This window comes from Colias croceus, chromosome Z (genome assembly GCF_905220415.1).
Source record: "Colias croceus chromosome Z, ilColCroc2.1".
Taxonomy (NCBI): Eukaryota; Metazoa; Arthropoda; class Insecta; order Lepidoptera; family Pieridae; genus Colias; species Colias croceus.
Genome location: NC_059568.1, coordinates 6,939,043 through 6,962,959, shown reverse-complemented (window position 1 = coordinate 6,962,959; position 23,917 = coordinate 6,939,043). Strand labels below are relative to the sequence as shown.

Genomic DNA, 23,917 nt, shown 5'->3' with positions numbered 1-23,917 from the left:
CAACACTATAATGTAATTATTTGGAACCGTATCGTCAGTTTTATGTACGTGTTCCCCTTCCGCTGAATTTATTGAGAGTTTTTCGAAACACGCGAAAAGCTGGTAATTTCAACGCCGCGTAAAAGTTGTGTTTCAGCCAGTGAATGTGAATATTAGTTGACTGTACACAATTAGTCACAGTTCTTTTACAAATGTTTAGAAATGAAGTGGACGAGCGTGTTTGTTGACGATGTATGAACCTACGCAAATTACAATGACTTTTTGCTCTAGTTTCTTTCGGTCAACCGTCCATAGTAGGTATTTATATAAGTATATTTTGTAGTGCGCGTATTGGAGTCTTTAATTATAATTAGTTTTAAAAGAACAATAACATCATGCCGATTTGTATTTTTGAAGTGAAAACTTCTTTAGCGGCGTTGGGTATAAAATCTTAAACTCGCGTCAGGACACGTGGCCTGATCGAAAAAGCGTAAGACGGACTTTTTTTTTTAGATTCCATGCGTAAAACGGATACCATTCCAAAATATCAAACATGCTGAACGTTAATAATCAAGTTTTCACTTCTGCCAGCACTCCCGGAGTGCAAACCGTCTTTTTTTTATCATGCTTCGGAAATACGTATTCCAGATAAATCTATCGAAATCAAAGTGAATTTTAGTGAACCATAGACTCGCAGTAAAAAGTGTAGGCGATCGTTACTCCAAATACAAACTAATTGTGCTCTAAATAGAGCCATATTATCCACATGCCTGTACAACGTTTATTTTTAATTGGGTTTATATACTTTTGTAAAAATCTGGGTGTATTTCATATGAAGTAAATACCTATATCAAATTTAAAAAGAAACATTTATTCGTGCATCTAGGTTATATATATTAACTTTCTGCTTTTATTTTTTGGTTGCTTGGAAGAAATTGCTGTTAAGCAATAAAGCCGCCAATTGCTTAGTATAATACCCTGATTTTGTCAAACTTTGTGTGTGCAATAAAGAGTATATAAATAAATAAATATAAATAGGTTAACGTAAATTTCGATGACTTACTATTTAGACTTCGGAGGGAATTTATACTGAAAAGAACTCAAAAGAAACGCAGTACAATATATTATTTTCTATAGATCATGAACAATAACACAAACACTCTTAAACATATTAAGAACTACTACAAAATATATACATATTTGTTAGATTAATGAATTGAATATGAGGTTTGTCCACCAAATTTTATTCGGTTATTTATGACTAGCTGCTCCGCGCGGTTTCATCCCCGTGGCTCCACTCCAGTAGGTCGTAGCGTGATGATATATATACCCTATAGCCTACCTCGATAAATGAGCTATCTATAACACGGTAAGAATTTAACAAATCGGACCAGTAGTTCCCAAGATTAGCGCGTTCAAACAAACAAACTCTTCAGCTTTATAATATTAGTATAGATTATTCTTTATTATCCTAATTATATATTGTCTTGACTTGTCGCTAAATGGCGATTTCATCGAAACAACTTTTTGTGAAACATGTAATATGCATACGAATAGTTTAATTAATATGTTTATTTATCGTATTTATATAAATAAAACTCACCTTCTTTAAATTATAATAAAATCATACAATTTACTAATTGTACGATATTCTGCGCGTGTCTCTAAACTTCGTGAAATTGAAGTACTATAAATACCTACGTTTATGTGGTAACTCTAAATTCACCCACGTATTATGAAAACAAACCACTGTATGAGCTGTAAACATAGAGTAGCGTTTTAAACAATATTGTTAGGAAAACTAATATTAACAAGATATCAATTGACTTTGAGACAATTACATGCCGAATTATGTAGGTACCTAGATATGACTGTATGTACAGTACCGATATATTATATGAATGCACATGCACACAAAACCACACTCTTGTATCTTATAGGTACAACTTTAGCATTGTAACTGAATTCTTTATTTTAAGCAAAATGATATAATTATGTAAATGGCAGATAAAAAAATATGCTTCCTGAGAACGCACCCACTAACGGATATAGGGACAAACGGGGATATATAAAAATAATTTGTCAGGATATCCCATTGCATCGAATGCGCTTTACTTATTTTTAACTACGCCGCCATCCACACAAGCATGCTATTCTATGATCAACAAATCGATCAAATTACATTTTCACCTGTACGCCAGTAGACATAAGGTTCAAATACAGTATTTATTTAGTAAGTTTGCTTTAATATGCGTGAGCACAGTGGTCCTGTCATCTCTGTGAGACAGGAGACTGCGCCTTGTTGGTGCGCATTTAGAACTGGTAGCAACATTTATATACGATATAAAAAGTGTACTGACTTCGCAATATTTATGGTTGCATTGTATGCTTGCAGCTTTGATCTGTATATAGGGATCGAATTATAGGTGCATAAATAAAACGTTAACTATCACACAAGTTTAATGCAGAATTAACTCAAAAAATTGCGAAAAAAATTGTTTGAATTTTTTAAAGTCAAATGTATAATGTCCGAAACAGTCGTTACAAATTCCTAATAACAAAATACAGATACATAATTACGATACGATATTTGGAGTACCACTTATATAGGATATACGTATAAAGGATCCAACACTTCCTATTTGATTCAAGGAAAGTTCCGATCTCAATAGAATGTGAGTTTTATATTTCGTAAACACTGTTTTTATTCTAGTTAAACTATTTTCGGGTCTTTCACTCTTTTGTTTATTCATTTGACTTGTTTATTTTGACAGTAAAGAAAGAGGACAAGGAAAATATTAATGATTTTTTACTTCATTAAAGTATAAAATATTAAAATATCACGATACCCAATATACCCAAATTAAAGTTTTGTTATGAACTGCTGCTAACAATTTTTATTTACTAAACGGACTTTATTAATTTCTCCATTGCGAGAGCACTTTACAATTGTAGGTACTTCAGAATTTATTATAATGCATCCAGGCAATTTCAATATATGGCTAATTTAAAACGTCATCAAAGAAAGTTCATTCTTTTAACGTAATGGTTATTGTTTAGTACCACTTAATTTTTTGTGCGTTACTTTTTATCCAAAAGCGTATTTATGGTAATTGCTCACCGTCCGCGTCGTATTCTACATCGAAACTTCTTTTGATCATTAAAATAATTTTAAATACAGTAGTATATTAAATAATAAATATTCATCTCAGAATATAATATACTCGATATAAAACTTTTCTCAAAAAATATGTGGACACAAAAAATATCCGGCGTACCTACCTAGTTTTAAAAAACGCATCGAACTGTTAACAAAAATGGCCCTTCTGAGTTCTTGTCGTGTCGTGAAATATATCCCTTGGGGAGGGTTAATTGCTAAATAATTGATTAATTCTTAGAATATTGGGCTAGCACTCGGTGACAGGCGGGAAGACGTGGTGTCCCCATTTTGGGCGAGGCAACAACCCGCGCCGAACTCCGAGTCTTTGACACTTAAAACAGAGAGTAGGCCATTTATTTTCGTAATGTACTTTCGACAGAAATACATCTAACAGATCCACTATTTTAATTGTTTGTTGCGGATCTATTTCGACTTGTATTACATTGGGATCCGATCACGATTAAATTACATAGTGTGTATATATGTAGATCTATGTTATAAAAAATATGTAAGTACCTAATTCGTTGTTGTGAGCTAGGAAAATGCTCTTGAATATTTTTCAATCGGTATGATTTGTAAAAATACTTCCTTAGTAAGTTCCTTAGTAAGACTATATTAGTTTCAAAAATATATAATCTTAAATCTTTACGCAGTATAATATATTCTTACAGCAATATTTTAATAATTCTCGGGATAAGATCTTAGTATGAATAACAGTACAATTTTTCATTGTTTACTAATATATACAGGGTTACTTGAAAAACACCAGCAACCTCGTAGAACAAGATCTAGACTAACATCATAAGTAACAACATTTGTTCTACGACTTTTGCCATAACGCAATAAATTATTTTTAAATGATTTTTTAAACTTTTATTGTACTCTCCTAACATTTGTAAGTCTATGTTCTAAGTCATTATCGGATGGTCGACGCGACACCCCCTTCCCCCTCTCGTTCGCTTCTTGTTTACGTAATTTTTGGGAGGCGTAGTGTTTATAATATTCAAACGGAAAATTAAATGAATATTTATTTTTGTATGAAAATAAAATCTAACAAATTATCAAAAGTCGTAGAACAAATGTTGTTGCTAATGATGTTAGCTATCTTGTCCTGCGAGGTTGCCGGTGTTTTACAAGTAACCCTGTATAATAATCTTAATTAGTTTTTTTATTCGAAGCTACTTACAGTATAAGTATATAGCACCCTAAATTTGATATAAAGTACATTCAACATCCAGACTTTTAAAATATAATTGAAGCTTTAAGCTTGAGTGAACTTTGAGTCTGTTCCTGTCTCCTGATTTGAATAGAATAGCATTTTACCCAAATAACTGTATCGAATTTAATAAACCAAACACAGGTCACGGTAGTAATTTATGAAATCAAAGATTCAAATTATTGACTGCTAATTATTGCAATATTTTAATGTATCTACCGTACATATTCTATGAACTAGCTTCCGCCCGCGACTCCGTCCGCGCGGATGTCGGTCTTCGCGTGGATGGTTATTTCTCCATTTTGAGTACCTCTGTCAATAACATCTTATAAATATCTATTGGACCCAATTCCCAAATACGGCTACGCCTATAATAATACGCAACGTATGTTCGCGGTTCTACGGAACAACGTCTATGGATAAAACTGAAAAATTAAGATTAATATTTTTCTACGTATTTTTCCAGGATAAAAAGTATCCTATTTTACGCCCAGGATAATAAGGTATAATTATACCAAGTTTCATCGAAATCGAACCGCTAGTTTTCACGTGATGCCTTCACATACAGACAGACAGACAGACAGACAGACAGACAGACAGACAGACAAAAATTTTTTTAATCACGTATTTGGGTTTGGTATCGATCCAGTAACACCCCCTGCTATTTATTTTTTCAATATTTTCAATGTACAGAATTGACACTTCTACAGATTTATTATATGTATAGATAAATTGCATAGTGAATAGGCCGAGCAATAAGCTTAGCATACACTTAATATTCATCATTTGTCAAATTATAAGAACCTCGCTAGGTATTTAAATAATGATTCATAGGCACAGATAATTGACTATACGTAGAAACAATGTTTTCTCAGGTCATTCACTGAATTGGAGAGTGCCTCGTGCCAGGTAGGAAAATGTCTATGAGACTTACATAATATCCCGCACAAGCTATTGCCAGCGAATTTGTCTGCGCTAATGTGACGATTAAAATATGAGTAATAGTTAATATATTACTCTGTTTATCGAAATTCTAAATCATCATCATCATCTGAGGCTCTACAGCCGGGAGTGGGCCTTGGCCTGGTCTAGTATTCGAAAAGCCTTAGAAATTCTAAAAGCCTTATTTAAAATAGGTCGTTAGGTTTTTCGTTAAAATTTTGATTTTATTTTGTTTTAAATCTAACTATATGAGTATCAATATTTGAAGTAATTACCTATTAGAAATGAGCTAAGGTAAACGCAGGTATTAACGACCCCTCTAAGGCAATTTCAAAATCAACCATATTTTTTAAGTATACTGGTTCTTCTAAAGATTTATAATTTCATTTTATATGCTAGTGTTATGTATAAAAAATGTATTTATTGAAGCAAATACATTCTAATAAAGGATTATCATGTAAAAAATAATTTACAATGTGACTTAGTCGATTGTTGCTATTACCGACCCATAAAAACGGCTGTGAAGCTATTAACGATTTTTATGCAGCTATTCCCGATCGTATGTGAGAGGAAGCCTTTTTCCAGCAATGGAATGTATAGAAGCTAGTGAGATGATGATTACCGATCTTAATAAAATGAAATAAAAATGCAAATATATTCGTATTTTTTAGTTGTAGTTATTTTTAATAAAACAAATGAGTACTTTTTAGTAATGAACTAAATAATTATAAACTTTTAAATTAATCAACATAATACTATTAATATATGTACATATATTAAATTAAGGATTTCAAACTCTAGGATATTTCGTTATGCTATTTGATTGATTGCTTCGGCGAGTTGTGTTTTACTGAATACTTTTCGCCGCTTTCGTGGCTCCATATTTCTGGAAAAAATATACCTACCTAAAAATATAATTTTTTTAAATTTTTTAAATTTAACCTAAAAATATAATTTTTAATAGGCACCTATTATGTCATAAAAGTAATAAAAATATATTTGCACGCTCAATTACGAGCAGAATGTTTAAGGATCAATATTATCTGTATATACAAACATCTTTATTCTACATTCTGCAAATAAAGCAATTTGAATTTGAATTTGTAGATGAGAAACTAAACACTCTATATTCGATCGGTAATAGCTTCCTATAGTTGCTATTGCCGACCCACATGGGTCGGTATTAAAGTATGTAAGTATAAACCTAAATTGTATTACCGACCCATAAAAAAATGGTTATTTTAATTCATTTGATCATCAGACTATAAAATAGATTATAATTGATTAATGTCATACAAAATATGAACAAATGCATATTGTTTAAACAAAAAAAAAACAATGATTTACTTCTGTAACTATTCGATAGGGATCCTCGAAAATATCATAACTTTGTATAAATTGACAACGCTAAAAGACACAACACTAGACAAAAAAGTTTAGTCGCTAATAGATTTTAATGAAGACTCATAGCTTAGATTTAAACTGGTCCATAAAACCACTTGTGTTAGTGTGATATAATAACATAAAAGAAAATAAAATAAAAAGTTACGTTGCTGCCATTGCCGACTTACGGGTCGTTGATACCTGCCGCGGCTTAAACTGGTGAAGCTAACACCGTCCCATTTTAATTTTAAGTTTTATCGTTTCAAATTACTTTTTATTAATAAAATGTTGTAAGAAATGAAAAGTTGACACTTAAATGCATTGACATTTAGTAATATAAATTAAAGTATAGATGTCATTTGTTTGTAAATGTCTTAAAAAGATACTCACAGTACTTACCCGAAGGAACAACGGAACAGTACGACACGTCCTGCTTCCACGCTACCCCGCAGCAACTTACGCATTTTAACTCTTTTTTGCTCAGTTACTCACTCTAACGTTAAAGTATACGATGCTCAAGTAATACATTCGTGTATAACTTTGCCTACCTATAGCTAGAATAGTTCTGGAAACGTTTAAATTTCGAATTACTTTTATAGGTCGGTAATACCTTCACATTTTCGATGGGTCGTTGATAGCTGCGTTTACCCTATTTCTTAACTTTTAATTTCTAAAAACATCTCTTATACGCTGTATAATTATTAATTAGTCGGGTTTCAATGTGCTAAAATTTTCAAATACATTATTTATCTTATTTAATTACTTCCGTATAGTTTTTCCGTAGGTGATAAATAGGCCGATGTCCCAACGACCTTTAAGAAAATAGTTACAAATGTCATTTACGCATAGTATGTTCTAAATAAATTATAATCCCACCAAAAACATAAATGTAAAAATTGGAGCCGAGTTCAATCGTTGACTTAATTTGCCAAAAAAGAAATGAGATCTAATTAATGTGTGCCAAGTTCTGCAGACAGTCCAGAAATTTATTTATAAAGATGTATTAAGTTCTTAGGTTGACTGAAAACTCAATTGTTTTATTTTCCCTTAGAGAACAATGTTTATTCCAAAATATAACTTTTTTAATTTGAATAATATAATTATTTTCACAAAGCAAACAACTAATGACCTATTGAACCCCATAATTTGATGAGGCTAGTTTTACATACTGTTTATATTTTGTGAAGTTCTAAAAACTAGCCTCATCAAATTATGTAATAAAAAAAAAAAATTATGTCAAATATCATCAAACTTTTCCATTTTTCCATACAAACAAAATTAATGTCATTGAAAAAAAAATTAAATACAAATAAATTCAGTATTTTCTGATTTTTTCCTTTGTACACTCACTATTACCTAGCTGATTACAAAATTTGAACTTTCTAGGTCATCTGGAAGTGGGTTAGGTTTTGTATATGTCTATAAGTCAGTCAGTCTTAAAAATTGCGATTTTTGGATATTAATATCTACGCAACTGTTTAATCTGTATTTATGAAATTTAAGGTTCTTGTTTATCTTGAGGTCCTCTTGATATGTACCAAATTTGGTTTATTTAACTTAAATAGTTTTCGAGTTATAAGGGGGTGAAAAGTGGCTCGAAATGGTTCGTGTAAATATACACACGGCTGCTGCTCGCCAGTTCTCTTCGCTTGAACTCGGCTTGACACGCTGCCGCGTGTCTAGATTATATATTAAAAACTATCCAACAACACCACACAACAAACATACTACCACCATCATAATACACCATGAGTTTTCCGCTCGTAATTTCCTTGCTTTGGAATTACATATTTTTATCGATCATATTGGCCTACGGCATCGTCCTTATAGTTAAAGAAAATTTATCATAGAAAGATATTTCACTGCAGTTTAAAGTAGCCTACTCACACATCAGCCTCGTAGAAGACATAAAAATCATAACATTAAATCGCTCTATCGTGACGTAAATAAAAACAGAAACTTTTTACATTTGGCTAGTAAGGCTCTAATTTTAAACTCCATCTATATAATATCATTTAATTCAACTTAATTCAACGTTGATACAATAAACTTATAATAAAATTCTTACTAATAATATTTTGTTTTCTAAATTTTCGCCACATAGCTTCAGTTAGGTACGTATATATCTTTATATATATAAATCTCGTGTCACAATGTTTGTCCTCAATGGACTCCTAAACCACTAAACCGATTATAATAAAATTCGCACACCATCTGCAGTTCGATCCAACTTGAGAGATAGGATAGGTTTTATCCCGGAAATCCCACGGGAAAGGGAACTATGCGGGGTTTTCTCTGAAAACGCGTGCGAAGCCGCGGACGGAAAGCTAGTAGTGATATAAAGTTAAAATCTCAAACATAAAATAGAACTTACTGATAAGAATTTTGTAAGATCTATTTTATTTTTGGGATTTTAATTTGTTTATCGTATGGTTGAGTAACTAATACTTTTAATTTCATGTAGAGTTAATTAGTGTGTCGTACTGAAACCGAGTACCTAACTATAAAATAGTTACTACGAGGGGGTTGCGGAAGAATTCTAACAAATACCCGCGGTCCCCTCATTAAAGCGGCTCGACGGAACACAGTGGGGTTTTAGTCGGTAAGAATCCGACATAACCCACGGCTCCTTCCCCGGGGGCCGTGGGTATCTTTGGAAGATTTCCCCACTATAAAAAAAAGGTAACTATTTAATAGAGTCACTCGTTGAAAGACTCATTTGGGATTATTCATAGAAATTATAAATATCCTCTACTGCCCACTCGTCTCCGCTAACTGCGATTGAACAAGAATAATAATAATTATTACAACTAAGAAATAATTATTTAATAAAAACATATCACTACATTTTATAAAACAAAGTCGCTTACTCTGTCCCTATGTCCCTTTGTATGCTTAAATCTTGAAAACTAGGTAACCGATTTTGTTGCGGCTTTTTTATTAGATAGAGTGATTCAAGAAGGTTTTAGTAGGTATAATACTAGCTTACTGCCCGCGGCTTCGCCCGCTTTCTCTAAAACGATTTGAGATTTAAACTATACTATCTCTCAAGATGGATCGAACTGCACATTGTGTGCGAATTTTATTATAATCGGTTAAGTGGTTTAGGAGTCCATTGAAGACAAACATTGTGACACGAGATTTATATATATTAAGAAGATAAGATATTAACATTTATTAGGTTTTAGACAAACCGGGCGAAGCCGCGGGTGGAATGCTAGTAACGCATATACTTGAAATCTCCATCACTGGGATCTTTACACTTATAAGGAATAAATAGAAAATGCTACTAAATTAAACAGCAAAATTGTGTGTCTATCGCTACAATTATTACAACGATACTGTTGCTAGTTCCGAAAAGTTGAATCTTTTGGATAGTCTGCTTGTATTTCATTTTGATTTATTTATTCACACCCACACACACACACATACACACACGCACAAGTTGGTCGCATAAGCACACACACACAATATACACACATAACCACGTGCACACACAAAAACACTCACAGACAGACAGAATCATTCGCACTTCTAATATTAGTATGGATTATCCTGAAACAGCTTCACATCGATTACTAAACAGTAGGTAAATATTCGAAGGCGATACTTAGAATGAGACATAAAGCTTCTAGGACGGAAATAGAACGTATTTTCACTACACAATGAATTTATTGTGTAATTAATTCAGTCGGAAATGCTGGCGTTTGTTTCAAGATGGACAATTATTGTGCCGGGAATAGTTCACATTTCTGTCTCGGCATAGGCAGTAGGTCTCGGTAAAGTACTCTTGGCTATTATTTTTGTAACATTTATGTTTCTTGTGACAAAACATAAATAAATAAGGAACAATGGCAAATCATAATAATTAGATAACTCAAGTTCAATTTTGCTGATTAGGTAATATTAGTAAGTATTAATTTCTGAAATGTAAGAAATTGCTTTGAAAAACGGAAATTGAGATTCAATTTCAATCCCGACATTTGACTAGTAGAATACTCTAAATAAATTATTAAGTCATTGTATGAACTAGGAATAAAACACTCGTAGTTCTAATAAAATACTTATTATTATGTTCCTTTTTTATTAATTAATTTAATTCATTTTTTACAAATTAAGGAAAAAAAGCACGACACATTTCATTCCATAGATTCGACCAAATGGTAGTTCAATAGCAGGCACCTTACTTCCTATATATTGTGGACTTGTGGACTATTGAGATAAACCAAAATAAATTGAATCTGTCATGTAAATTTGAACCTTAACTCTCCGTGTTAAAGCTTATAGTTGCCCCAAGTATACGTTCTGAAAAATTAGCTATTAAGATGAATGTATCCGGATACGCTGAATACCTAAGGCTATTTTTATTTTAATAATACCATAGTGTGTTACGAGAAACTTGCAGATGAAGGGTTTATAGCAGAAGTACCTATATAGTTTATACTAGTACTAGCTGCGCTCCGCGGTTTAACCCGCGTGTCTCCGCTCCTGTTGGTCTTAGCGTTTTGATATATTATAGCCTCGATACTATGGCTATGGCTATCTAACACTGAAAGAATTTTTTCAAAACGGATCAGTAGTTCCTGAGATTAGCGCGTTCAAACAAACAAACAAACAAACTCTTCAGCTTTATAATATTAGTATAGATTATTTGCCATGTCTATCTTTCTTTCTTTTTTAAATCCACCGTCAACCATATTTTAAAAGGATATTTTCTATCTATTTTCAGAATAATTCAATTTGCAATTACACAGCATATGGATACACGATAAGAGCAAGTTAAAATGTCTTTCCGAAATTATGTAAGTATCTTATTTGTACCTTATTATTCCTAAATCTGAGAAATATTTGAACTGAATAATGTACTTTTCGTTATTATGATCACTCAATAAGTAATCAGACAGTACCACGAGTGAAGGGCTCGATTAAATCCCTACGTATGGTATAATCTATATACTCGTATACGCATTCCTGCTGCTATTTATAAATTGGTAAAAGGATTAATTTTATAGTGTTGAATGAGGATTATGGATTTCATATTTCTACGTCTGCTTGACGGATGCTCTGCCTGTAATAGCATTTAACAATATGCATTTACATTATATTTAATGATACTTTTTATTATTTCAGTATGATTCATCGTCGTATAATAGAAATAGAGACGCGGGAAGGTCTACGATCAACACAGCCACAGAACGTCCAGCATCACTTACTACAAAATACACTACGACTTCATCCATAAAGACATCCAGTATTCCAGTACTTTCCGATCGCAATGCCCGCGAAGAAACTCCAATCAGTGCCATTGCGAATAGATATGCTAGCTACAATAAAACAAATATTGATAAATCACATACACCAACCACATCCTCTAAGTACGAGAAAAAAGATTATTCAAAACTATCAATTCCATCCGTCAGTACAAATAAAAGCAGAGAAGTTAGTCCTGTATCTTCAACATCGAAATATAAGCTAAACAGGCATTCACGTCAAGCTAGCCCCGAAAGAAAAACAAGTAAAGGTTTTAAAGAAAAATGTAAAGATAATGGATCCACAGAACGCGACAAAGACATTCCAACAAAGACTGAAAAGTCCTCAGGCTACAGCAGTCTGTCGAACTACAAACTTTATCCCCGTTCTGTAAGTTACACTCGTCCTGTTTCGAGAGCAGATTCAAAACCGGAAATAAATTACAATCGTACGACCACAAGAACTGAAACCAAACCCGAAATTAATTATACCCGCCCCACAACAAGAAATGAAACAAAATCTGAAATAAATTTCAGCCGCCCAACAGCAAGATCCGAAATAAAACCTGAAATTACTGTAAACAGATATGCAATAGCCAACCGTTTGTCATCTTCGTCTTATCTTAGAAGCCCGACACCAGTTAAGCGACCTTCAGTTTCTCCTGTTAATCATATAGAAATTCCAAAACATGAACCAACAAAACCCGTCTTACCAAATATTATAGTTGAGGAGAATAATTTGCCACAGAGAGATGTTTCAGACGTAAATAATAAAGACAAAAATCAAATTGATGTAGATGACGACAAAGAATTAGAAACTGTCACAGTAATAACACGACATACATCGCCAACGCCACCTGGATCTTCATCTTATGTTCGAATAAGAAGAGCTGACCTGGCTAAAACGATAGAAAAAATAATAACTAGAAAGAAAAAAAGACCAGAAGCAATTGACAAAGAAATCCAATCTGACAGATTAGATGATCCCACAAGAACAAGTCGGTTTGCGGGTACCAGCAGGACAAGTGTTACGAACTGGACATATTATTCTCCAAACATTAACAGCTATACAGGTTATGCAGGAAGATATTCAACACAGTATTCTACACTAAGAGATAATTCAAATTCTTACAGAGACAGATGTAGCCGAAGTAGAAGCAAAGAACCTGTTGTAAAAGAAAGTACTCAAGAAGAAACTTCGGCAAATATGCAAGACAATGAATGTAATGATCAAGATAATAGAATTTCAGATTTTCCTCAAGATGTCATTAATATATACGAAAATAATAAGGACGATGAAACATCTGAAATCATTATAAATGTTAATTTGAAATTAAAAAAAGCAAGAAGCCCATCTGCTGTTTCTATGACGGAACTCGTTTCTCCAGAAATTACTATTACAAATAATCAACTACCTCCTCAGCCTCCAAAACCAGAGGGTACGAGTAAGATTAAAAAAGGAAAAGGGCGAAAATCGAGTACGGATTCTACAGATTCAAATTCCACTAAAAAGCTAAAAAGAAGGAGTAAATCTGTTAGTTCAACTGATTCTGATCAAGGTAGTGAAAAAGGCAGTTGCAGTAATGCTTCTTCAAGTAATAATATAACAAAAAATTTAAAAAAGACTAAAATACAAAATGGTCCTCAGAGCATAAAACATTACAAATCAAGAGACAGTAATAGCCCGGAATCAAGCTTAACATTATCATCATCCATAAGTGAAGATGAAAATGCATCCAAATCAAAAACGAACGATATCTCACGAACATCAGCAGATGAAACATCTTTACCAACTGATACATCTAATAAGCATTCCTCTACAACGGCATCACATAAAAATGAAAATGGAACGGAAGAAGCAAAATCATTTTTAATTAGGGCATTGGCACCTGTTACTAATCTTTTTAAACTACGTCACCAGGATTCCAGTGATAATAATAAATGGATTGATAATTCCACATCAGATTCAACTAGCAAGGATGTTTCAACACTTCTATCAGACAATGCTGTAAGCAAAAATAAATGTCACACTGATAATGTAGTCGCTTCAAATGAAGACAATCTAGTCAAACTAAAAGGGATCCGCCGAATTGAATCTGGTGAAAGATCGTGGTGGCTAGAATCAGAAAACAGTAATAAAAGTAATACTGATACCAGTACTTATGAGACGGCTAATGAGAATAAGAACGAATCTCAACTTAGGCAACTGAAAAAATCAGAAAGTAATGATTCAAAAAGGTCGTCAAAGAAATGCTTATTTATAGATGAAGAAAAGCCTTGGTGGTTAGACAGTAATGCAAATATACCAGAAGGTATTGAAAGGCTAACTCCACCTCGAAAATCTTCCAGCGAAGATGATAGAACTGAAGAAAAGAATTATAATTTCTATAAACTTCGACAAATGGAATCTGGAGAACAAAAGGATTGGTTTTTATCAAGTAATGACAGTTCTTCTAAAAATAATAAAACAGACTCACCCAATAACTTGAGTCTAAGTAAATCTGGTTCCGACCAAAAAACGTTTCCTTTCAGACGAATAAGACATATTGAATCTGGTGAGAGACCTTGGTGGTTATCGAGTGATAAAAACATTCCAGAAGGTATTGAAAAGTTACCCACTCCGCCACCTCAAGAAGAAAGTGATTCTTCTGATTCCGAAGAAGTTGAAGTATATATGCCATCTTCACAAATACCTCCTTTCCCGTTACATTTACCTGACGATGAACCTCTGGGTGATCGGAGAAGCCCGGAAGGGCTAGAAACCCCCAATTATGCAGAGCTGTATAGAGATCGAAGCTCGCCATATGAGAATAACTGCAACTATAGAAGTCGTAATAATTTGTCATATTCTAAAGGTGCAAAATATATTTCACGGTACACAGACATCGATGATATATTAGGAAATTCAAACCAGATTTACAGTCCATTCGTGGATTCCATATTAGCAAAACGGACCAATCACAATATTTCATATGATGATGATGACGATGATGAATGTGAAGAGATAGATCCGACTCAAGTTAGAATCCATGACAGCACAGCGCAAATGCCTGTTATCAGAAAAGTGCATTCCAGGTACGATTGTTTATATTCATAATTAGAAGCCTTTATCTATTCTGAAGTGCAATTCCCTTTTCTTTACTTATTATTAGTAGTATTACTTAGCTACAATCAAACAATAATATTTAATATTTTCTGAACATAATACGTGTAAACAATGCAAAGAGAATTTGAAAACTTACATTTCAATGTTTTAACATAATCGATTTTATTTAATTGCAGGAATGATTTGATCGACTACGACGATGAGGATCAAGTAAGTAACAAACTTTACAGTGATTAAAAACATCTCCTATTATATGACACTATTAAAGATGGAATCGTTATATTTAATATTTCCATATACAGTAAGTACTTTAAGACCAATTTATTATAAACGAATAAAATGGAATGAAAAGCCTATTAAAATTAATTGCTACCTTGTTAATAATGTCAGGCAGTTGTAAAAATGTAGACCAAGACAAGTGAAGCAAAAAATAGAACCTATAACGGACAGTGCGTTTTACGTGTAAACAGGTCTTTTAAAAAAAGAGGACTTATTAATTCATAGACAGAAAAACTCGCTCCTCTCACGATACACGTCTTTAAATAGCACAGTATTGTAAGTGGTCCATTTTCTCAATTAAAGTTATAAATTATACATAATTGTTATAACAACTACAGTAATAATTAAGGTTGCCTAAATTTTTGTAAAAGTAACGACTAAAGGCTTCCGTGCAAGACGCAGCGGGAGCAGTGAACTGAGGAGTGCACCATATCCTTGAATGTGTCTCCTCTGGGAACAGAGGGTTAGAAAGAGACAGCCATGTGTTAGTTGCGTGCTGCTACATTGTAATGCAGTGACGTCACAATAACGTGGATCGGATAATACACCCGAGGGACTAGGAACAAACACCTTGAACTTGACAACCATACCTACTAAGAAAAATATAAACAATAAGTAAATGAATAGACATTTTCATAAAAATAACATTAATATTTTTATTATGATTTACCTAATTAGGATTGAGGAAGTAAATAATTATTTTAATGTAATCTAAAACAATAGCTGCAATTTATATTATAATTAATGCAATATATGTATTTCATTTCTAAAACAGATACCTACTTAAATTGGTATGTTTACCCCTTTGTTCCTCTGTTATGACAATACAAATACAATAATCTGCTCAGGATAAGGTAGCGCTATTAAAAGTTAAGGCTACACAGGTTCTAGAGAGCGAGACAAGGTCTCTTCCCCTCGTCCGGATTATATGAACGTGAAAATCGTACCTGAGGCAAGTTGTCTCGCTAGTCGCTAAAAACTCTTCAGTCTTACTTACGGTTTTGTCAAAGATAGACCGGGGCTTAACAATAATAGTGTCGTTATGGCGAACACTTACTTACCAAAAAGTTAAATAAACAATGCAGTGGTATTGTGGTTCCATGATAGTGTTTTGATCTCAAATAAATAGTGTCTTATTTATAAAACGTACGTGTATCTAATGTAATTGATGAGTATTATTGGAAACGTTTATACTAAGAGGAGCCGGTTTTTTTGTTCTTTTTCGTATGCACGAGGCTTTTGCTGATACTGAGCGGTAACATTCTTCCTGCAACATTATATAAATAATGCACGAGTTATTAAATACTTTCTATTATTATTTATATTATGTAGCGCAGGTACAAGGCTTGATTTATTAAATCTATTATATACAATAAGTATGACGTTAAAGGTTTAAAAATAGATAATTTCTTTACATTGTAAAATTTCGTAAATTGAATATTGGTTGTTTTTAATTAATTTATATCTAATAAACAAGTATAAATGCAAAAACAACACTGTTTTGAAGCTAATTTTTACATTTTTAAGATTTTATTGAAAGTCGAAAATATTTTCGGTAGGTACCTATTTGTTTATTTTATGCAATGTTACCTCTTTTTCTTGTTTTTATTTGGGTATTTCAATATATTAATAAATAAATAAATACTTACCTATCTATGTAATAATAATATTATTTTACTGCGTAAATATCACCTAACGTGTACCTAAGTACCTAGATAATAATATTATTACAAGATTTACAAGCTAATAATGAAAAAATAAACATTTCTATTGTTTGCGCAGTAAGGAAAAACTACTATGTTATAACCTACTAGGTACCTATTTTCTTATATTTTAAAAAAAGGTTCCGCCTATACATATTTTCATCTCATCTTCCTAATATGCAATCCAAGTTAATAAGAAATCAACTATAATACTGAAATAATCACTATATCAACCCAAAACATAAACTAATAAAATATTTGAATTTTTAAGACTTCCGCTAATAATAATGACATGTAGGCGTTAGGCCTGACAGGTGAGAACCTGAACTTCCCTTGCTTATATCCGGAAATATTCAATGTGCAGGATTTGCCCGTTGTTTTTTTCGTTATCCTGCGATAAATTATTATCGGATACAGATAACACATAACTTTTACACTCCCCAATAAAAGGCCAGATAACGCAAACAAAGGCAATTTACTATGAAATGCATAACAAAGGAGTTCTCGTCGGGAAAGTCCATTTTATCTTACATTTCATCTTTTGTTTGAAAGTAATATATTATGCCTTTATTTTTATTGTGCTAAAATGCAGAAGTGACAAGCATGTTTAATATTATTACAATATGGATAGTGTATAAAAATTGAGTTATTTTTTTAAATATAAAAAGTTGATAGGTACTAATTAACAACTTAAAGATTCCTGTAAAGCGGTTTTGTAACAGTAATTCGGTAGCTAATTAAGTGAAAAAATGTAGAACGTCCCGATGCCTATGTAAAGCCGTTTTAATATGAACAAAAAGTATAAAACAACCTTTTCACCTGTTTCCAAGTACGGTCTACATCTGTTCACATCTGCTATTGAAAATACAATGAACCGCGAAACCTTAGGTTTTTGTGATATTAACTCGATGTTTATCTTATGAATGAGTAAAAACCGATAGCTCGCATAAAATAACTCGTCATGACGAGATAATTATTGAAGTCGATATACCTAAGACTTGTTTATTTATTTAATTTAATAATTCAGTTAAAGTGCCTATTTTTGTAGTTTTAATTATGGACATTTAATATATTTTAGGCGATTAATAATCAATTTCGATATCTTTTCTTACAGTGATATTAACATAGACCGTATCACATTTCACAAATAGCTACCGAAGTTCATAACGTACTGAGTTTGTATTACGCATATTTATATTAAATAAATAATACAACATAAAGGAAGTGATGATATCACCGGTTTGAAAACGCATGTCTAAGCTAACCTTGAACACGTCCTTCACCAACAAGTGCTAAAAAGTTAGTTTAACTTTTGAGTTAATCGACCGTAAACAAATGGCGAGATCCTCTTACATACCTATTATATATATATACGATAAGTCTGGCATTAATAAGATTAGCATGTTTTTTGTTAATATAACTGACGCCGAATATGAAATTGAATTAGAAAATATCTGTTAACAAATTAAAGATATTATGTGAAATGGTTAATTTTAATTACTCGATAGTCGTTATTAATTTGCATTTACAAAATAATCTTAATTAGTGACCGAGAAATCTCTTATGCCTGCTTTTTAATTTATGCAAAATGGTCACTGTAAAACGGATTGTACAATTTTACCGTTTTTGCTCCATAATAGGTATACCACTATTATGTATACATACCTATATTTCGAATATATTCGAATCGAAATTCGAAGTTGAATCCGAATGCCAGTTGCCGGAACCAGTCGCGCTGTTCCCGAAACAAACTAAATGACAGGTTATTTCGCATCCGAAACCGGTCCATAGACATAAAAATGTTGTTAAAAGCTGCGTTAATTCGAAAATAATATTTACTTATTGCCAAGCAACTCACAGGAATAAATATAACAATTTTTTAAACTAATAAGAAAAAAAAATGCCGTGGGAGGGTTTTAGTCTCGAGAGAAGAATTCGAATAAGTTAACAATTAAAACGCGCCAGACTGGTCTGATACAATACAATAGCGATCGAAAACAAAAAAAATAAACATTATGCCCAAGATCATACGAGATATCATTACTGAATAGCGCAGGATAAATTAAATTGCTCAGGTACCCTATTCCTTGGAGGCAAGCCAATTATAGTAGCTATGAAACATTTTTAAAGGAGACAAATGTCACCAGTCACAACCAAATACCTACGTTTAATACAAGCAAGCTTAAACAAGTAAGTACAGTTTAAGGGTTCGAAATCGTAGGTATTTTGCAATTAAGATACCTAGGATGTGTTTTTTCTTATGAATTAACATGGAGTAGAAAGTCACTAATTTCTTTCGAGCCGAATGGAAAGTTTTAAGGACCATCAGTGGTGTCATGCATAATCCTTTTGCATTCTGACGTGGGATTTAAAGCTATGTATTTATAATAAGTCTACAAATCATTTGTAGCACTCTTGTTATACATTCCGTACGTTTTGCCAAATGTTCCTTTCGAATTATGTAATCAAATGCATTCATGTCAATGAAAGGACAAAAAAGTATTGAAACAAGAGTAATTTATTTAGTCGAACAAAATGAGAGACATTTCAATCCATGTTCACGAGAATCTCGTACCGCGATCGATAAGAAATAACCTCGAATTTAGAGACAAAACGGGCAGCAGCAGGCGTTGACCCCTTGATTGGTTGCGACTTAAATTTTTATAGCGCGATGTAATCAAGTAGATACATTGTCGGGTCTTCGCTATTTTTTGTTTTCATATATTGTCACAAGGTGACGCAACCTTACAAGTTCACGCAAATTTCAGTGTAATTCCATTTTGTCTTGCTTTCTATGTGAATATTTTTGGAACAGTTGTAAAAAATTATATGGTTATAGCAAGAAACCATTTTTAAGACATATACAAAAAACCTTAATTTATTTATTAAAAAGCAATCATAAAGTTTATCATAAAGTAATTCATTTGTAGAGGCTCTACCACTAAAATATTCATTCACATTTTCCCATCTACATCACAATAATATTTCATACAAATTTACAGCTAATAAATACAGTAACAAAGATTTAACAATAAGAATATTTTAAAGTTTTGTCCTTTTGACCTACAGCCGTATCGTCCATAATTTTTTAAGAATGTTCAACGTGATTTATCGTTTTCGCGACTCCCATACGGTGGATAATAATTCTTGCTCTGTATCGATACGTAATTGGTGCAATAAACCATTTTTTATCGTGTTTCATACATTAGAAACAATATTTATTAGGTGTAGATAAAAAACAAAAATATTACAGGAAAAGTATGTCTTGTTTTTTATAATTAAATACTTGTGGTCCGCCCCGGCTTCGCCCGTGGTACCTACATGTTTAAACTATCCTATCTCTCAAGTTGGATCGAACTGCACATGGTGTGCGAATTTTATTATAATCGTTTAAGTGGTTTAGGAGTCCATTGAGGACAAACATTGTGACACGAGATTTATATATATTAAGATGTATACTTATATACATTATTTTAATATTTTCAAAGTATGTAAATTCTTATAAAACAAATGATTGCGATAGAATCCGAAGATAAGGATAAGTTTACAAAGACCTGCTACCTAGTTACTAGTTCCTAGTTCCTATGCTAGGTTATTCCTAGAAGCTGTAGTTGTACACAGTCATCTGTTCGACACAAAGTTATTTAGACAAAGTTGTTAAAGAAACAATATAATTATAGAGATTACTACTAAGAAATAGGTACTTGAGTTTTTACCTTTTAAAACATAATCCGTAAATTATTTAACATTTGATACCCTGTTCTAAGTTCTAACACACAAAATGAAAATATATATTAAAATATTTGGCAATAGACATAAAAATACCACTATATTTTTGTTTAGTAAGTCGTATCTTATGACGCTCATTTCTTTTAGAACCATCGCAACTCTATAATCTATTCGTGACTTCCTAAAATGCATAGATGGTCCGGGAGGCTAACTTAGCATACTAAAAGGGACCATTTATAATGACCACGCACAAAAAGCTCACAAGGAACATTCGCTGTCCCTATCTAACAGTATGGAAATAAGCAGGTATTACATATATTAGTGTATGCCATACATACGTGGGAAAATAACATGTAGGAATGCGTAGGCGAGCCTAACCATACCTTTTCGTGTTGGACTTGTTTACTGTGACAAAGCTAAAAAAGCGTTCAGTTAACAGAAAATGCAAACAATGCGAGATTATAATAGCTCTAATTGACAAGTATTATCGTCTTAACGTTGGGAAAAATAAAACGAAGCGAATAAGCTTTACTTAATATGTCGATGTCAATTCCAAAGAATTATATTCTTCTTCGCTGTAATGAGAATTGGCTTTCTATCATAAAAAGCTGTTAAAATAATAAGTTGTAGTTTTCTGATATGGAATCTACCTTTTAATGTATAATTCATTAAAATGCAGATTCCATTTAAATCATTAGTTGACATGTCGGTCAAAATATCAATAAATAAAATAAACATTTCAGGTGAAAATATTCTTAGTTAAATATTAGATCATAGAAGGGATATGCAAATATGAATAATGAATATGCCATAAAGCTTTGTGAATTTATGTTATTATATAATATGATATTAACTGTTGTTTTTATGTAGAGCGGTGAAAATACTCTACAATTGTTTTTAAACAATTATTTTTAAACTTCTTGAACCAAATTCTTCGTGCAAACATTTTATCATACATATAAGCTATTATGGGAATAACTGCGAAATAACATAGTAATTTTAATATAAACATTTTAAAAATAAGGTCGATCTTTCAAATCAACTAAAATTAATGTAACGGCGTGACACTACACTGTTTATTCAATCGGTAACGATGTTACTATTGTCATTGGGTTTACTCGGGTTTACCCTATTCTTTAAAAATGAGTCATTTAAATGCTTAACTTAAGACTCCAAGACATAGCAGTAGGGTTCAATATCGTGAAACAAAATTATACGGATTACCAGAGCCTTGGTTGTATTTATATATTCAAAACAATGCAATCAATGTGGTCACGGGAACTGACCACCAATAGCTGAATCTTCGAAAGCCTTTTATTTCTAACTATTGCAGTGCCTTTTGAAATTTGATCAAACTGTTAGTGAACTTACTTCATTATTTGTTCATGTTTCGCCACGAAGTTGATATGCTTTGTTATCATATATTAAACTGCGACTCATTGTAGATGGAGTCAGTACCAACAACTTGTTTTATACAATCTATACCAATATTATGAGGTTGAAAAGTTTTTTGTTTGTTTGTTTCAACGCGCTAATCTCAGGAACCACTGGTCCGATTTGAAAAATTCATTCGGTGTTAGATAGCTCATTTATCGAGGAAGGCTAAGTATATATCATCACGCTAAGACCAACAGGAGCGGCACAGCTAGTATAATATACAACATAATAATAAGTACAGATTAAGCCGTAGTAGCACCGATTCTAAAATAATAGGGGCGTGTTGGGCGTGTTCGAGTAATAAAGGAGCAATAAATCAAAATGCAATTAACTGTACTTACCTACTCGACAGTCGACAGCAAATTCCATAATTACATTTAGTAATATAGGCAAAAACTTTACATCTTCGTTCCGTTGCAACAGATTATTATGCTAATTAAAGTTGTTATTGCAATATTTTAGGCCATGATAACGATATTTTTCGCTTGATAAACATCTTCGTATGTTTGGTTAAGTAATTATTGCTTCATTGCGACTGGTAAAAATGGAGCAAGCGAGTTTATTCATATATCAAAGATTCATTACGATAAACATGTTTGTAAACATTTGTATCTGTGATTAAAGCAAACAATATAATCAATCAATCAATCAATCTTTTCATTTAATAAATGTGACTATTAAATTACATTGGTTTAAAGTTACATAAACATCTACATAGTTATAACTCTAAGGTATAACTATAGAACAAATAATTAATTAATAACGATACGTAAAATATTCAATTGTCAAAAATTTACGACAGGTAAATTAATTTTTCTTAATTAAAATATCTGTTACGTAGTTCGATGTTCTCGAATACATAAGGCGGTTGCAGTTCTTCAAAATTACGAATATACGGCGTCATCTCTTACGTAAGAAGATTTACTCGCTTAATAAATTTATTATAGACACCACGAGAAGCGCCATAAAGCCGACCCAATCCTTCGTATGACATTAGACTATAATATAAAAATGTGAAAGTTCATATGTATGAATATTCGTTACTTAATTAGACAAAAGCGGCTAAACATTGGTAAGTACATCAATAGACTATTATTATACATATACCTACCTAATACCTATACAATATTCATACTATGTCATAATATATATTATATAAGTAATAGACTTGTCTAAACGCTTCTTGTTATTTTTTCGAGGGGCCTGAGTTGTAAAGAAGTTCAAAATATAATGGTATATTGAAAATGGTAGGAGATTTTGAGAGTTTTTATTTTATTTTATTTCTTTATTTATATCAGGCAGCATTGCCCATATATGGTTAGTAGTACTTATTCTAGTGTTAGTAAAACTACATATACTTATTTTTAGATTTTAGAGTTATTAGCCATTTTTTATTGATAAAATTATGTACATTATTGAGAACTTTTAAAATACTATTATCATTATATCGTTTTGAAGACGCCAAAAGTATAATATCTGTTGCCGTATTCTTTCATACTTTCAAACACACATTTCAAACACACTCATTACATTCAATGTCACTTTTAATTCTTTAAACTCGAAACGACCACCCCATGAAGACAAAAAGCCTTAAGCATTTCTTAATATCATACAAACTAAATAAGAATAAAAGTCAACACACATTATGTTGGTACTAACGCCCCTCTGAATCATCTCCGTGCGTATAAACAAAGCATTCTTCTAAGATTCCCACCTTACGTTCATCATTGTCGC

General features: G+C 32.2%; 1 protein-coding gene across 2 annotated transcripts in view; it reads left to right on the top strand.

Annotated features, from left to right (window-relative positions):
* The window catches only part of LOC123705047, a 50,448-nt gene that overhangs the window by 1,087 nt on the left and 25,444 nt on the right, over positions 1-23,917 (top strand). For both annotated transcript variants that reach the window (XM_045653611.1, XM_045653610.1), the window contains exons 2-4: positions 11,410-11,482; positions 11,811-15,004; positions 15,212-15,245. In XM_045653611.1, the coding sequence (XP_045509567.1) occupies positions 11,465-11,482; positions 11,811-15,004; positions 15,212-15,245 (3,246 nt within the window). In that variant the 5' untranslated portion in view covers positions 11,410-11,464. The remainder of the gene's footprint in view (positions 1-11,409; positions 11,483-11,810; positions 15,005-15,211; positions 15,246-23,917) is intronic.